The 16869-nt window shown below is 43.6% G+C and overlaps 1 protein-coding gene across 1 annotated transcript; it reads right to left on the bottom strand.

The window, feature by feature from the left end:
- Nucleotides 1-545: 545 nt before the first annotated feature.
- LOC143282963 (betaine--homocysteine S-methyltransferase 1-like) lies at nt 546-11472 on the bottom strand. Its single transcript, XM_076588891.1, has 7 exons — nt 11268-11472; nt 10019-10209; nt 8021-8215; nt 6959-7070; nt 4149-4327; nt 3791-3872; nt 546-2463 (listed from the first exon to the last, which is right to left on the bottom strand). Exons 1-7 carry the CDS (start codon nt 11278-11280, stop codon nt 2180-2182), a joined length of 1056 nt encoding a protein of 351 aa, XP_076445006.1. The 5' UTR covers nt 11281-11472; the 3' UTR covers nt 546-2179.
- Nucleotides 11473-16869: the final 5397 nt, after the last annotated feature.

Raw genomic sequence — 16869 nt, forward strand, 5'->3', positions numbered from 1 at the left:
GCTGTTGAGAATTCTTGAAGAGTCCTGGTGTTGTGGTTGTTTTCATTTTCAGTTTAGTTGTTTACTGTTCTCACTGTTGTTATTGGTTTCATTTTCATTTCAATTGTAACTCAGATATCAGTCTATGTACTGACGATTTCCTTTTCTTGTTCGATGTGACCAAAACCTTTTAAAATTATCTTCTTACAACTTGCATTCCCTTGAGATATTGTTCTGAACTACACTGCGCATGTGACCAGTGAGGACCAGTGAGGGCATTTAGGGTACACATATTGGGTTCATACTGTATTGCTTCAACCCCCCTCTTTCTCCCTTCTATTATCTTTTTTTTCATAATTTGTTTGGCATGGGTTCATATATTCTGTTTTTCTTTTTTTTTTTAAAGTATTTCTTGTTGATTTTATTTCGTTGCATTCATTGACATTGTGCGGATTGAGAATTTACAATGAGCTCCCCCCCACAATACTTGGCTGTCTGGTGAAGGTCTATGGATTGGACAATTGAACTTAGATCATGCGTTCAACAAGCTAACAGTCATTTCATCATTGATTTCAAATCATGGCAAACATTTGCGTTTATTTGGTGTACAAGCATACAAGCATATAGCAAATCAAGACATTTCTATCTCTGGATATAATATCATCCGAAAAGGTCTAAACGAGTCCAAATAAACTGGTCTGATTCGCTGTGTAAGTGAATTGCTCACAGTTAAACAACTAACACACCTAGAAAAGCACGTTGTAGAATCGCTTTGGACAGAGGTCAGAATTTTTTTTAAAATGTCATCCAATACCGATATGATTCTGTTACAAAAACTCGTCTGTACTGGCTGGATAATTCTGCATTGCAGATGCTGTTTCAGTGGAAGCAAAAGAAACAGTCCACCTTGGGGACTTCGATCTTCTGAAAGTTAACAAGTGGGCGATATGAACAACTCTGTTTAACGTGCGCCAACTAGTACAAACGTCCATCGGAGTTACAGGAACATCTCAAACACTAATCGATCACATTGATGTTTTATGTATTAAATAAAAGAACAATATCAATGAAACCTGCGCTCCTGTTTCAGCATGTAGGGATCACTGTCCTATCATTCTGTGAAACCTGGTCCACAGGAGTGGAAGGAACCTTAAGCTGGACACAAAACGATCACTTATCGCTGATACGCCGGGTTGGATGTCAATACGGTTGAGTGGGGTTTTTTGTTGTTTTTGTTTTTTTTGTTTTTTGTTGTTGTTTTTTTTATAGCAGATTTGAGCAGTTCCAATCTATCATTGGTTTACAACTTCATCGACCCTGATCAAGCCATCGAATGCCGGTTAAATACTTTCAGTGAAATATACAACAAACATACTCCACTCAAAACGAAAAGAGTAAAGTGTACCACGAAACCACCTTGAATAACTAAATTACTAGAAGCTTATCTCATGGACTTCTTAAAACAACACGGATATCAAGAAAAACCAAATAGTCTAAGAAATACCATTAACTCCCCAAAGCAAAAAGAACTTCCAAGACTTACTCTCTGATTTAAAAAAAAAAAAGAAAAAAAAAAAGCTATCTTGAAAGCAACAAATCAAATTACCAACAATCAGTCATTCCAAAGTAAAGTGGTATAAAAGGCATATATGCGTACGAACTAAAACACTGGCTTTTCAACGACAACTGATAAAACAATATCTGTGTAAGCGTATAGTGGTAGTGACATAAAATGGATCAGCTCACGACATCGTTTATATACAGTACGTCTGGAATTTGCTTCAGCTTCACTCTCCGCGCCCCCCTCCCCAAATTCTCTCTCTCTCTCTCTCTCGCTCTTTCTTCCCCTTAAAATATCTCTTCTGGCATTCTGCTCTGGCTATGAAGTGTCGTAAATGTAAAATTACTATTCACGTATTTTTTGTTTTTGGTTTTTTCCTATCGAAGTGGATTTTTCTACAGAATTTTGCCAGAGAGACAACCCTTTTGTTGCCGTGGGTTCTTTTACGTGCGTTAAGTGCATGCTCGACACGGGACCTCGGTTCATCGTCTCATCCGAATGACTAGCGTCCAGACCACCACTGAAGCTCTAGCAGAGGGGGCAGAGAAAATATCGGCGACTGTGCCGTCATACGAACCAGCGCGCCAGATTCTCTCGCTTTCTTGGCGGACGCGTTACCTCTTGACCACCACCTCTGACCTAGACCTTGTTGAGGCTGATCGCCTGCAGCAGCCCCTCTGTGTAGTACTTATGGAACCCAGGCTTGTCTCCGAACACGTAGTGCTGGCTCATGTCCGGGGAGTACTTGCTGGCCGGCGGTTTGCGCCCGTACTCCTCCGCCACCACGCGCATGAGGTGCGAGCAGTTGCCGCAGCACAGGCCCACGTACTGCACGCCCAGCTCGCGACACGCACGTGCAAACTCGGCCACCTGCGTCCGGCTGCACATGTGGGCCGGCAGGTCGATGGGGAAAGCCCGGGTTCCTGCAACCCATGCACCGCATTAAAAATATCAGTACAATACAAGACAAGACAAGACAAGACAAGACAAGATAATGCAATGCAATAGTACAATGCAACACAATACGCCAGATTAATGCAGTGGAATACAATGCAATATCATACAATAGTGCAATGCAATACAGTGCTACAGTACACACAACGCAATACAATACAATACAATACATGATGCAATACAACGCAATCGTTCAATACAATGCAATACAATACATGATGCAATACAACGCAATCGTTCAATACAATACAATACAATACATGATGCAATACAACGCAATCGTTCAATACAATGCAATACAATAGAACAACGCAATGCAGTACAATGCAATACATGTTAATTCATCAAACTGGAATAATTATGGTGGCACATCCAAATAAAGGGTCGTCATTCACCCTATCTCAGCCCATAGCGGAGTCCAGTGCACACACACACACACACACACACACACACACACAGGTTGGACCAAAAGATCAAAAAGTAACTGAAACATATCATGAAGCTGAATGCACACAAGCATGTAACGCAACACTGTGGCTTGATGCACCACCAACCCTCCATCACCCCCACCCCCAACCCTCCACATACGTTCCACTGTCACTGTGGGGCGGTCAGTTGGTGTGATGGTGGTGGTGGTGTATGTGCTCGCAGCATTGCGTTGCGCTGCGTGCTTGATACACACAATTCACATTAGTGACTCCTGCCACAATAATGCACGTCATCCTTCTTAAAATAAAAACAACAGCAACCTGCGAAAGAATAATTAACTTCGGGTGTATGTAGGCCTATATACATGGGTTCCTGTATGCTTGTGCACGCACGTTTGCAATGGAGGACACACTAGTGGAGTGATGGCCTAGATAACGCGTCCGCCTAGGAAGCGAGAGAATCTGAGCGCGCAGGTTCGAATCACGGCTCAGCCGCCGATATTTTCTCCCCCTCCACTAGACCTTGAGTGGTGGTGTGGACGCTAGTCATTCGGATGAGACGATAAACCGAGGTCCCGTGTGCAGCATGCACTTAGCGCACGTAAAAGAACCCACGGCAGCAAAAGGGTTGTTCCTGGCAAAATTCTGTAGAAAAATCCACTTCGATAGGAAAAACAAATAAAACTGCACGCAGGAAAAAATATATAAAATCGGTGGTGCTGTGGTGTAGCGAGGCGCTCTCCCCGGGGAGAGCAGCCCGAATTTCACACAGAGAAACCTGTTGTGATAAAAAGAAATACAAATACAAATACATAGCACAGCACAGCAAACAGCAGCACAGCATAGCCCAGTCTTGCTGCAAGCTGACCTGTGTGAGGGTCTCTGATGGACTGAAAGGTAGGGTCCTGCTGGCTTGTGCGGTACGGCACTGGCAAACAGGCAATGGGACCCTGCAACATACACGTGCACGCTCGCACACACACACACACACACACACACACACACACACACACACACACACACATAGTGAGAGAGAGAGAGTGCACACGCACTACCTCCACCCTCAAACACACACACACACACACACACACACACACACACACACACACACACACACACACCAAAAATAACATCAGCATAGGCACACCACCTTTCCACCCCAATCACACACTTACCCACTTCACTCTCACACCTATCCACACCCACACACCCACACCCACACCCACCTTGCAGGCGCGGCGGACCTCCTCCATGAGGGGCAGGATGGTGGAGGGGCCCCGGAGACAGTTGATACCCACCACGTCCGCCCCTCCCTCCTCCAGCTGACGACACGCCTCTCCAATGGGTACCCCGTCATACAGCAAATTCGTCACCGTGGGCGCAAACGTCACCACGGCTGGTAGGCCTGTGTGGGAACACAATGACCTTTCGCATTGTTGCCAATTCATGTCAGTGTGTGTGGTAGGACTTTTACCTTTGATAATCGTAAAAACTGCCACCAACATTACCAGGGCTGATCTACCTTCTCCAGAAGACATATATTATAAGCGGCTACTCAAAACAGCAAATTCAATCAGCCCGGACGAATCACATCCAGCTTTTGGGATTTTCGGGATGCTCCCCTCTGGTCGACGGTACAGAAGTATAAGGACGAAAACCAATTGCTTCGCCAATAGCTTTTCCCCCAAAGCAGTCAATGCCCTGTCTCTCGAACAAATCCAGTATGATAAATAGAATTGTGCAATCAACAACCATCTACCTTAAGATCTAGTCATCACCCCCATCCACATATACATGTTATATGCGGCTTCTGTTCAAACGTGTGTGTGTGTGTGTGTGTGTGTGTGTGTGTGTGTGTGTGCGTGCAGTGCGTGCATGTGTGAGTATGCACAAGTTTTTATATTGATATGCACTTGTATGTATCCTAATTTCTATTGTATCTGTGTTTGTGTATAATTTTCGATTTATGTTCGTACCTTGTAATGTACTATCCGCCCCCCCCCCCTCCCCCCCAATATTCCTTGTGACCCCGATACACTTGGTAATAAAGACAAATTCTATTCTATTCTATTCTATTGATGGTGTTGCTTATTCATATCCATCTGCTTGATGCACAATGACCTTTGACGTTGTTGCTTATGCATGTCGGTCTGCGAGTAGCACTTTGACCTTTGGCATTCTATAGGAAAACAAATAAAATTGCAGGCAGATTAAAAAAAAAAAAAAAAAAAAAAAGTGTGGCGCTGTCAATGTAGCGACGCGCTCTCCTTGGGGAGAGCAGCCCGAATTTCACACAGAGAATTCTGTTGTGACAAAAAGAGTAATACAAATTATTGCTTTTTCATGTACAGAATTCAGTACAAATTTGCCATCTTGGCTTATCACCACTTTGAAGGATATTTCCCATCTTACCTACATTCTGTCCTTTATACTTATACCCATTCCCGTTCTATCACTTCTTCTGCTGAAAAACTCCACCAAGACCCCAAAACCTCTTCAAAGACATTTGGCTAAAGGGCCTTTCAGTATCGAGCACTTCTGTCTGGAATTCTCTTCCTCTGGATCTCCGTGACTTACCAACGCTGTCCTCTTTGGAAACCCGCCTGTTCAAACAGGCCTTTGGGTGTGATGAAGGATAGCTGATTGTCTGCATTCTTCCTCCTCCTACCCTCTTCTGAAACCATCGTGTAGTGTTGTGTGACTGTGGATGGGTGTGTGTGTGTGTGTGTGTGTGTGTGTGTGTGTGTGTGTGTGTGTGTGTGTGTGTGTGTGTGTGTGTGTGTGTGTGGTTGTTCATATCTGCAGTTTATTGTGTTATCTTCATACATAGATACCACACGTAACTGTGTGTTGTTTTATCATGTACAGACGTATGTTATCATGCACTATTGTACATATGTATTGTTTCATGTCGGGCGCTTAGAGTTTACGCCATTTCAGTATTATTATTATCATTATCATTATCATCATCATCATCATCATCATCATTATTATTACTATTGTTCTGCGTGGTGGCACTTTGACCGTTGATACTGTTGCTTATTCATGTCAGTTTGCGTAGTTGTGCTTTGAACTTTGTTTCAATCATTCAGATTTCAGGCAAGCACACACACTCACTCATACAGACATGTAACAATTTACGTGTAAGACCGTTTTGTTTATTTACCCCGCCATGCAAGCATCCATACTCCGTTTTCGAGGATGTGTATGGTGGGTATGTTCTTATTTCGATAACCCACCGAACGCTTACATGTAAATAAAGAATCTTTAACGTGCGTATTTAATCTTCTGCATGCGTATACACACGAAAGGGGTTCAGGCACAAACAGGTCTGCATGCATGTAGACTTTGGAGATCGGAAAATCTCCACCCTTTTCCTACCAGGCGCCGTTACCGAAATTCGAACCCGGGGTTCTCAAATTGAAAGTCTAACGCTTTAAGGGGGTTCAGGCACTAGCAGGTCTGCATATATACTGACCTGGGTGATCGGAAAATCTCCACCCTTTTCCCACCAGGCGTCGTTACCGAGATTCGAACCCGGGGTCCTCAAATTCAAAGTCCAACGCTTTAACCACTCAGCTATTGCGATCGTCAGATCTGGATGGGTCATTCAGGGTCAAAACTAGAACGACTGCATTCAATGTCCCCCAGAATAGTCCAAAGGGGCTGTTTTGTGGGGGTTTCATTAGTGAAAAACGAATTTGTGCTTTCTAGTTAATGCTAGAATTTAGATTTTTTTTTTTTAATGTGTGGAGTCATTTCAGGGTAAGGGGTTATTTGAGTCTTGCCGGGCCAAGCACTCCCTGCTGGAGTCCATTTCAGGCCTTTCCCAAGAATGACTCCGTGGGGGTTGAGGTAGGGAGAGGATGGGGGTAGTTCTGGGGCGTCACAGGCCTTTCCCAGAATGACTCCATGGAAATCAGCATGCAGGGGTGGGGTCCTTTTTGGAGCACCACAGGCCATCACAGAAAGACTCCATGGGGGTTAACATGCAGGGGGTGGGGTCATTCTGGGGGCATGACACCCAGCCACTGACCCTGTCCGTAGGTCCTGATGCAGTCCAGGGCCATCTTGGCCTCCCCCAGCTCACTGAACGTCTCCGCCACAATGAAGTCGGCTCTCTCCTGCACCGCCCACTCTATCTGCTCCTGCTCCGTGGGAAAGAAAGGCAGCAGAACGAACACGAATAAAAACACACCGACAAAACCTGAAGGACAGAGTCACACACACACACACACACACACACACACACACACACACACGCACACACACCTGCGCGCGCACGCGCGCGCGTACACACACACACCTTTTTCTCCTCGCCTAAAATCACTCTTGAAAATAGACGTTAAATCAATGACCAACCAACCGAGCGACACAAGTTGCCTCATCCCCGTTCTCTTTTACCTTGAACGTGTGAGCTTAACGCTCAGACTTATATCAGAGATTAGCTGAAAAGCTGTTAGGCCGACAGCTGAGTCAGAGCTGTATAATCAATGGTTTCTCGACTGCATTCGGATTTCGTTGACAGCTTAGTCTTTTGTGAAGGACTATGACTCTCAAACTTGAAAACCTGCTGTCTGGAATGCTAGTTGGCCTTTGAGGACCATCCCAGTGCCAACTGCCACAAAGCCCTTTTCGCCAAAAGAGTGGGGATATAACTTTGGCAAAATATTCTCCACAATAATCGAAGTCTATCCAGCTCGGATTATATCACAGACTGACATATGCTTAAAGTTTGGCCAACAGCAAAGTGAAAGCTGTGTGATCACTGGGAAATCATTTCAAGCTTAGTCTTTTGTGAAGGACTATGACACTCAAACTAAGATGCAAGATTGCACTGGCTCTTAGTGCTGCAGCTTTGGGGGCTGCTTAGCCTTTGGGAACCACCCCAACTTCGAATGTCCTAAAACCCTCTTGGCCATTGTAACTTGGGCAAGTACTGTCAACTTTAATCAAATTCTAGCTCAGATAGAACAGCAGATGCTGTTCTGGTGGTTATAGTCGGACACGACTATCATACAGCCCAGATAGTTGAGACAGTAGTTGCCTCCTCTGCTGTTCTGATAGTCATACTCAAACGCGACTTACTATCCCATACCTTGAACATGGCCCGGGTGGCCTCAATGGTGGCGGGGTCGTCGCGGCGGTACACGCTGGAGTTGCAGATGTTGCCGGCCATCAGGGTGCCCGTGCGGTCCGCCACCTCCCGCGCCAGGCGGAGGGCGTCCACGTTGAGGGCCTCCAGCCGATCCTCCATCCCCGTCAGCCGCAGCTTCTCCCGGTGACCGTAGTACTGCAACAAGGCCACAGGGATGGCGGTCAGTGTACAGCATGCGTTCCAGGTTTGACGACAGGGCTCCAACTACCTACACGGCCGATTGTCCGGGACAACTGAACCTCCTTGCGGACAAGAGGAAACGCTCTTTCTGCACACATGTCCGATAGACAACCAGTTGTTTAATGTGTCACTGAAGGGGGACTGAGCAGTCAGATCGATCACACACCCCTCCTCCCTTCTCACGAAGACAATGTGTGTTCTGTGGATAAGACGTCTATGCGGAAAGGACAGATTTGACTTGAAATTCTCTGTGGGACTGTTTATTTATTCTTAGCGCCAGTAAAGAAAAAAACACTGTGTTTTCCTGTAATATATACTACTCATATCGTGTCTGCACGCTTTTCATAACTGCTAGAAGTTGCATTCATTAACCGTCTCTTTTCTTGGGGAAGGCAAGTAGAACTTTGGGTGGCCAGATAGAGGGATTTTTTTTTTTTATCCATTTGTCCCCCAGGACAACCAAACGTTATCTGTGGATTCCTATCCCTGGACTACCGTCAACAAAATGCAGACGTTCATCAACACTTGTTTGAGAAGAATGCTCCAGATCCACTGACCACGACAAGATCATCGACCTGTGGAAGAAGTCACAACTGCCACATGAAAGCGAAATCGGAAGAAGAAGGCAGGGATGGAGGATAGATCGGGCACACGCTAAGAAAACCAGTGTCAAACATCGTCAGAGAGGCTCTGACATGAAACCCCAAAAGGAAGAGAAAGAGAGGCCGACCAATAATCACCTAGCGAAGAGACCTCCATGCAGACACCAAGAAAATGGGCCATACCTAAAGCCAGGTAAAGGCAAAGGCACAGGATAGTGGACTATGGTGGTCTCTTGTTGACAGCTTTTACCCTAGTGTGTAAGTACCGAGTTCTTCTTCTTCTCTTCTTCTGCGTTCGTGGGCTGCAACTCCCACGTTCACTCGTATGCACACGAGTGGGCTTTTACGTGTATGACCGTTTTTACCCCGCCATGTAGGCAGCCATACTCCGTTTTCGGGGGTGTGCATGTTGGGTATATTCTTGTTTCCATAATCCACCGAACGCTCACATGGATTGCAGGATCTTTAACGTGCGTATTTGATCTTCTGCTTGCATATACACACGAAGGGGGTTCAGGCACTAGCAGGTCTGCACATATGTTGACCTGGGAGATCGTAAAAATCTCCACCCTTTACCAACCAGGCGCCGTCACCGTGATTCGAACCCGGGACCCTCAGATTGACAGTCCAACACTTTAACCACTCGGCTATTGCGCCCGTCAGTACCGAGTTCAATTGCAGCAAGTACCGCAAGCCCCGCCCCACACAACCTCGACTTGTGCAGTGGTGATGGTGGGCTTTCGGAAGAGACAATGAACTGAGGTTTCCGTGTGCAGTATGCACCAATTTATCAATCATTGTTATTCAGCTTTATAATTGTTGCTTGTCACCCAGCTGACCTTACAGTGCCGTTTCAGGGCTAAATATTTGTGTACATATCGATCCCGCAGAACTTGGAAAAAGAAAACATGGGACAGGTATAGTCACAACCCTGGACATCCTCCACTTCTAGCGGTCGTGTGACTGGGCTCCAGTTCCGGCTAGGCTTCTCTCTGTCCACTCAGTGATGTCTGTCCACTTCTTTTGCTGTCTGCTTCATGTCCTTTCCCCCCTGCAGGATGGTTTTGGAAAACCCGTCCGATCTAACGACAACGATAACAGGCATAAAAAAAAAAGAGGCACCCCACATGTGCAAGGCGAAATAAGGACTACTGACCGTGAAGGCCAAGACGACGTCACTGCCCGCGTGCACGAACTCCTCGTGCAGACCCCGCACCAGGTCTGGATGCTGCAGGACCACCTCCGGAACGAAGGCTCCCGCCTTCAGGTAGCCCCTCCGCTCGAACTCGAACAGGTAGCCCTCAGCTACCAACACGTCCTCTCCGCTCGACAGGCGCTCCTTCAGACCTGCAACAAGCGTGTAGAGTGTACTTGTGTTCACCCATATCCTTCTGATGACAGTGATAAGCATTGGGACAGCAGTAGCAAATATACCAACTACAATGGTAATGATAACAACAGTGATTATAATACTCACAACATGCCGTCAACAGCAACGAAAATAACACTAATCATGATAGCAAAAATACCAACTACAATGACAATGACAACAACAACAATAACAGTGATAATAATACTAACAACAACAACAACAACAATAACAATATTTGGAGCAGTGGCCCAGTGGATATGTGCCCGACTAGTAAGCGAGTGCCCACGTGTTCGAATTCCATGTACCGACCGGAATTCTTACTCCCCCTGCCCCAACCCTCTCCACTGGATACTGAAGGTTTCATTGCATGAAATATTGATTAATACATATATAAGGTTTCGATGAATAAAGATGGGGATATTGGATATGAGAGAAATCTGAACACAGGCCTGAAGACTTTATTCGGGTCATGCAAACCCTGTCCACGCCACATCTGGGGTAAATAAAAATGTCCAAAACAAGAACAACAAACCATAAACAATAACACGCAAAAAAGAAAAGAAATAAGTATCACACACACACACGCGCGCGCGCACACACACACACACACACACACACACACACACACATATATATACATATATATATATCTTTTCTTTTTTTTTCTTTTTTCTTTTTCTTTGTTGCATCTGGACGAATAAGTACCCACTGGCATTTTTCGGTTTTGCATGCCTCTTTTCATATACAAGTCTGTGCATTATGCGTACATATGGTTTATATTCAGGTTAATTTGGGGCTTTGTGTTTTTGTGTTGTTGTTTTTTTGTTGTTGTTTGTTTGTTTTTGTTTGCTTTTTGTGCGTGTTTTTTTTGTTGTTGTTGTTGTTTTTTTGTTTGTTTGTTTGTTTGTTTTTAATCCTGTGTGGTCGACTTGGTTATAAGCAACAAATATAAATAAATAAACAAATGAAAGAATAAATAAATAAATAAACAATAGGCTAATAAACAACACAACAATACAACACAACTGCAAACCTCTTTTGGCCATCTTTCGTCCTCTCGCTTTGTCCTGTTTGGTTTTTTTCTCCTCCCGTTGCAGTGAACGCTGTTAAAATTCTGATATGTCTGTTTTGTCGATCTGCTGCCGAAGTCAGTGTCGTTCTGCTGGTCTTCTGAATGTTATTATTTCTCTTCTGCTGCCTGTCTTTCCGACTGTCATCCGCAAGGGCCGACCCACGGACTTATCAATGCCTATTTATGAATATTCATGCGTCCTTTGTGCCGACCATCCAACCATTTACGGCCTTCTCATTCGTTGAGCATGTATCATCGACAATATCCTATATATATAATATGACGTGATAGCATAACGTACTTCTCATGTGGCTTGGATGTTTAACGAGCTGCTGACTGACTGACTTCCTGAATGTCATGTTGCCCAGGGCGGAGGTTTTGTTGGATATTGCAAATTAGTACAAGGGGACAACACGCGCGGGGGATAACCTTGAGTTCGGTTTTGTGTGTGAGTGTTGGGGACGGTGTGTGTGTGTGTGTGTGTGTGTGTGTGTGTGTGTGTACGTGTGTGGTGAGAGAAAGAGAGAGAGAGAGAGAGTGGGACAGGGACAGAAATGGAGACAGAGAGAAAGAGAGAAAACAGGACAAAACAAAACAAAAACAAATGGCTAAGATTTAACCGAGATAATAAAGGTCGTGGATAAAGGTAAGACTGATAGTGCATTCAAGGAACAAACAAGCAAGATGTTGCCCTTACCATGGCCTTTATTTATTCGGTTAAATCTGAACCTTTAGATAACATTTATCACCACACCACACCAGACTGGTCCGGACCTAGCCGGTTTTTTAGTATCAGGCACAGGGCCGTCATACCATAGATAGCCACTCTGTAAGAATGATGGGGATAGGGATCGACCGAAAGTTTAACTTGAAACGTTTTTTTCCTTTCTTTATCTATTTTTTTTCCTTCAATAATAACTTTCCAGACTTCAACGATTGCAAGTGTTGCTGATGATTGAAGACGAGTGTGTGTGTGTGTGTGTGTGTGTGTGTGTGTGTGTGTGTTCGTGCTCTTTCCCTTTCAAAATACCATGTTCGTTGCAGTGTTCCCTCTTTCTGCTGTCCTATCTGCCACCCAATAAAAAAGAAATTACCGTTGACAAACTGACCAGCAACACCCCACTGTCACTGTCAGTGTCTTTGTCATGGTGCTGCAGTGGGGCCAGATCTGTATGCGTGACAACAGTAGGGGTGTCTACGCCGGGACAGGTGTGGTAAGTGTTGCTGTCCTCCCGCAGCCATCGCTGGACCTCCTCCTTCGCCGCCTCGAAGGTGGTGTCAGGGTGGTCACGGATGTAGCGCGGCCTGAGTGCAGTTGGCTGAAGGCCTCTAGCGAAGGCGTCGCGAAGGATTGTCACTGGCACCTGCATCTCCCCATCTTCAGCCTTGTTGACCTTGGTCCACAGGTACTGAAGATGGGACACATATTCTGCCACCGTCTCCTTGGGCTGCTGCTGTCTGTTGAAGAAGGCAGCGGCAAGGTCTGTGGCGTTTCGCTGATCTCCCCAGTTCTCCTCAAGAACCGCAAGGATCTTGGCTGGGGTGTCCACGTTTGTCGTTGGCAGCCTGATGATCTCCTGGCGAGCTCTGCCTGCAAGGGCTGAGATCAGCCACAGAGAGGCTGCTGCGTCATCCAGGGGCTGTAGCTGGAGTGTCAGTCTGGCCTCTTGAATGAAGTCGTCGACCTCTCTGCCTGCTTCCTCACCGAACAGCATTGGGAGTTTGGGCAGGAAGTCAGTTGGTTGAGCCATTTAGATTGGGGCAACGTTTCTTTTCTGTGGACTTGGTAACCTGCTGCACTGTCTTCTCTTCTTCTCCTATGTCTAACTAACCCTGTGTGACTGTTAACACAACCTCTTATCCCTGAGCGATCCTAGCTCGCAAGCGCCAAGTATGTAAACGACTTGACTGAAGTCGTTAGGGTTGGTTTATCAATGCTTACTGAATTTTGAGAAAAGGGTCATTAAAGAATTAAACACATTAAAAGGAATAATTTGTGATCTATTTTGTGGTGGATCTATATCCGCCACTTTTGTAGCCGTGTGGTATATAAAAGGGGACGGTACAAAAGAATTACTGATAATGTTATGTTGTTGCTTATTCCGAATCAAGTGATAGTCTTTCTATTGTAATATACATGTGCTTACTATCCACTTGCATTACTGACATGTTGGACTTATGACATATGTTGTTTGTGTCTTTTACAAGCACTGTCTTATCTTCTTTCTTATCTCTTCTTCTCCCTTATAACTACTGTAGAAATAAAACAATAGAAAAAAAACCTTTGTGAAAGGCCTCTATGATAACATAATGTCCTTGGCCTGGGCGAAGGAGCTTTCTATCCTTTCACTTTTTATCCTGTCTAATTCAGTAATTCAGAAATTATTTCGTTCGTAACCCCTTTATAATATACCACTTGGTTCACGGTTGGTTACACAAAAGTGGCATCGCCGACAGGATATTGATCCAAGGGATTGATCCAAACAATATCTTTTTAATGTTTTCATTTTTTTAATTCTTGCATCAAATTCATAGATAAACAACCCCTTACCACTTAGTTTTCTCCATTACATTTGTATTAATCAGTCATAGAATATGATAATGTCAGTATTATTTAGTCATAAGATATAGTGTTGGTATTAAACATGGGTAGTATTTCATTATTTAGTCTTTGAATATAGTGTTGCTATTATACATGGTTTATGGCGTTGTTGGTATTATTTTGTCATTGAATATAGCATGTGTGTATAACATAAGTGTAAGGACAGGCAGTCATACAGAAGACACATTTGAATTGCAATGTTTTTTAAAAGCGAATATGTGAAATGCTTTTATTTCAGAACATATGTTTATTACTCTTGTTTAATCAAGTTATCCGCGTGTGTGGGGTGGGTGGGTGGGTGGAGGGTGCGGTGCGGGTGTGTGCTGATTATCTGGTTGTGGTTTTCCGCAATTCACCTTTATTCTTATCTTATCTGTCTATTATAATCAATGTGCAGTATAGTAGGCAATGGTTATAATTATATTCAAATAATGTTTCTTAATTCTTTCTGTTTTTACATTAAGAATACTAGTTATTACCTGCAGTGTGTGAATGTATGTATGAACGATGTATTTGATATTTTTTACATTTTTATCTTCGTAATATTTGTAGGGGCTGTTGTTGGCTTTTACAGTTATGGTCCCCATGTTGTTTACTTGTCTATGTTGTGATAATGCACCTGACCAAATTTCTCCAGTTGGAGATAATAAAGTTGTTCTTATCTTATCTTATCTTATTAGCATCCACGCAATTTCTCTCTTTCACTTGTGCCCCCCTTCCTTCCTATTCTCACACGCAATTTGATGAATGCACACACACACAGTCCCCCACACGCACGCACACATACTCTTCTTTTTCTTTGTTCGTGGTCTGAAATTCCCACGTTCATTCGAATGTACACGAGTGGGCTTTTACGTGTATGACCGTTTATACCCCGCCATGTAGACAGCCATACTACGCTTTCAGGGGTGTGCATCTAGTTATATATTTGTTTCCATAACCCACCGAACGCTGACATGGATTACGGGATCTTCTGCTTCCGTATACATACGGAGGGGGTTCAGGCACTAAGTAGGTCTGCACATATGTTGACCTGGGAGATCGGAAAAACCTCTACCCTTTACCCACCAGGCGCCGTTACCGAGATTCGAACCCGGGACCCTCAGATTGAAAGTCCAACGCTTTAACCACTTGGCTAGTGCGCCCGTAGCACACATATACAAACACACGCACATTGTGTGATCATTCAGCTGACTCATTCTGCCGATGTCGCATCGTTCGTGGCACATACCAGTTTGTATCAGTATCAGTATCAGTATCAAGTATCAGTATCAGTATCAGTATCAGTAGCTCAAGGAGGCGTCACTGCGTTCGGTCAAATCCATATACGCTACACCACATCTGCCAAGCAGATGTCTGATCAGCAGCGTAACCCAACGCGCTTAGTCAGGCCTTGAGAAAAAAAATTTTTTATATAATAATAATAATAATAATAATAATAATAATAATAATAATAATAATAATAATAATAATAATAAATATAGTTAAATAGAATAACAAAAAATAAATAAATAAATACTAGATGTATACATAAAAATACTACTACTAATAATAATATTTATAAGGCGCAAAATCTTGATGAAGTCAACTCTAAGCGCACAAGACAAAAACAACAACAACAACAACAACAACAAAAAACAACAACCAACCAAACAAAAAACAATGATGATAAATAAGCAAATAAATGTAAAACATGCAGACACACATTCACACACACACACAAACACACACACACACACACACACACACACACACACACATTCACACACACACACACACACACATGCATAACAGATGTGCAACAAACATGCAGTTTCACGGAATCTAGTTTGTCCTCAACCCTCGCTGCTCTCAACCTGCCACCTCTGTCAGACTGTCGACAGGCGAAACATTAATTTTTCACAGTAGATGTCTCATAGTCATAATTGTAGAATGCTGTCTGTCAACCGTCTGTTGTATAGTATGCCCAGAGTCTCTTGTCCTCCCTATAACCCCTCATGCTTTCCCCCCCTCACACCCTCTCTCTCTCTCTCTCTCTCTCTCTGTCTCTCTCCTTACTCAGCTCCCTACAAACAGGTTATGCAGACAGGCATATGACATGTTACTTCAGCAGTTTGAGTTAGGTAATTGTAACTGGGTGGGTAAAGTTAAACAAGTTCTTTCAGTAAATGGATTTGGTATTGTCTGGCTGAGTCAGGGAGTTGGGGATGAAAGAGGGTTTCTATCAGAATTTAAAGATCGCTTAGCGTCTTGTTATAAACAGAACTGGCATTCTAAAATGGAAGATGATGTGAAGTATTCTTGGTTCTATTCCTTTAAAACTATTTTACAACCGGAGAAATTTTTAGTAGTAGTTACCAATAAATGGCACAGAGATATGCTAGCAAGATTCAGAAACAGAACCTTAGGTTTAAAAGCTAATAAAAGATGGTTTGATCTTGAGGGTTTAGCTGATTGTATGTGTACAGTGTGTATGGAGGATGTGAGAGAGGATGAAGATCATTTTTTATTTCATTGTAATGCTTATGAAGACATTAGAGCCAAGACACGACTTTTTCATATTGCTGCTGAGAAAAGACAAGACGTGCTTAGTCTATTATCCACTGAAAATGATGAAATTATTATTTTGCTTGCCAAGTACATAGCAGAAGCTGTTAATATTAGGAAAAGGAAAATAGATAGTAATAACACGTAATCATCACTAGTTATATGATTAGCCTGGTACAGCTGTATACACTTGATGGTCACATTGTATGTTTATAGTCTGTTGTATGTTGTTTCACTACTATGGTGTGCGTACGTGTATTGGCACATACACAAATGTACGATTAAGTAATTTGTTTTTTGAATTCAGTTATTGACATTATTTGCTTTATTTATTGTTGTTTGTTTTCTTTCATTCAATACATATGACGCTGCAACTTAGAATTGACCCCCTTGACAAAAAGGGCTGTAGTTGGC

This window comes from Babylonia areolata, chromosome 6, assembly GCF_041734735.1.
Source record: "Babylonia areolata isolate BAREFJ2019XMU chromosome 6, ASM4173473v1, whole genome shotgun sequence".
Lineage (NCBI taxonomy): Eukaryota > Metazoa > Mollusca > Gastropoda > Neogastropoda > Buccinidae > Babylonia > Babylonia areolata.

Bases quoted from the DNA above. Each gene is read 5' to 3' on its own strand.
- LOC143282963 (XM_076588891.1), bottom strand. The intron at 8,216-10,018 runs GTCAGTAGTCCT...GCCTTGTTGCAG, and splicing joins ACGTCGTCTTGGCCTTCACG to TACTACGGTCACCGGGAGAA. The intron at 4,328-6,958 runs GTCAGTGGCTGG...GTTCCCACACAG, and splicing joins CATCAGGACCTACGGACAGG to GCCTACCAGCCGTGGTGACG.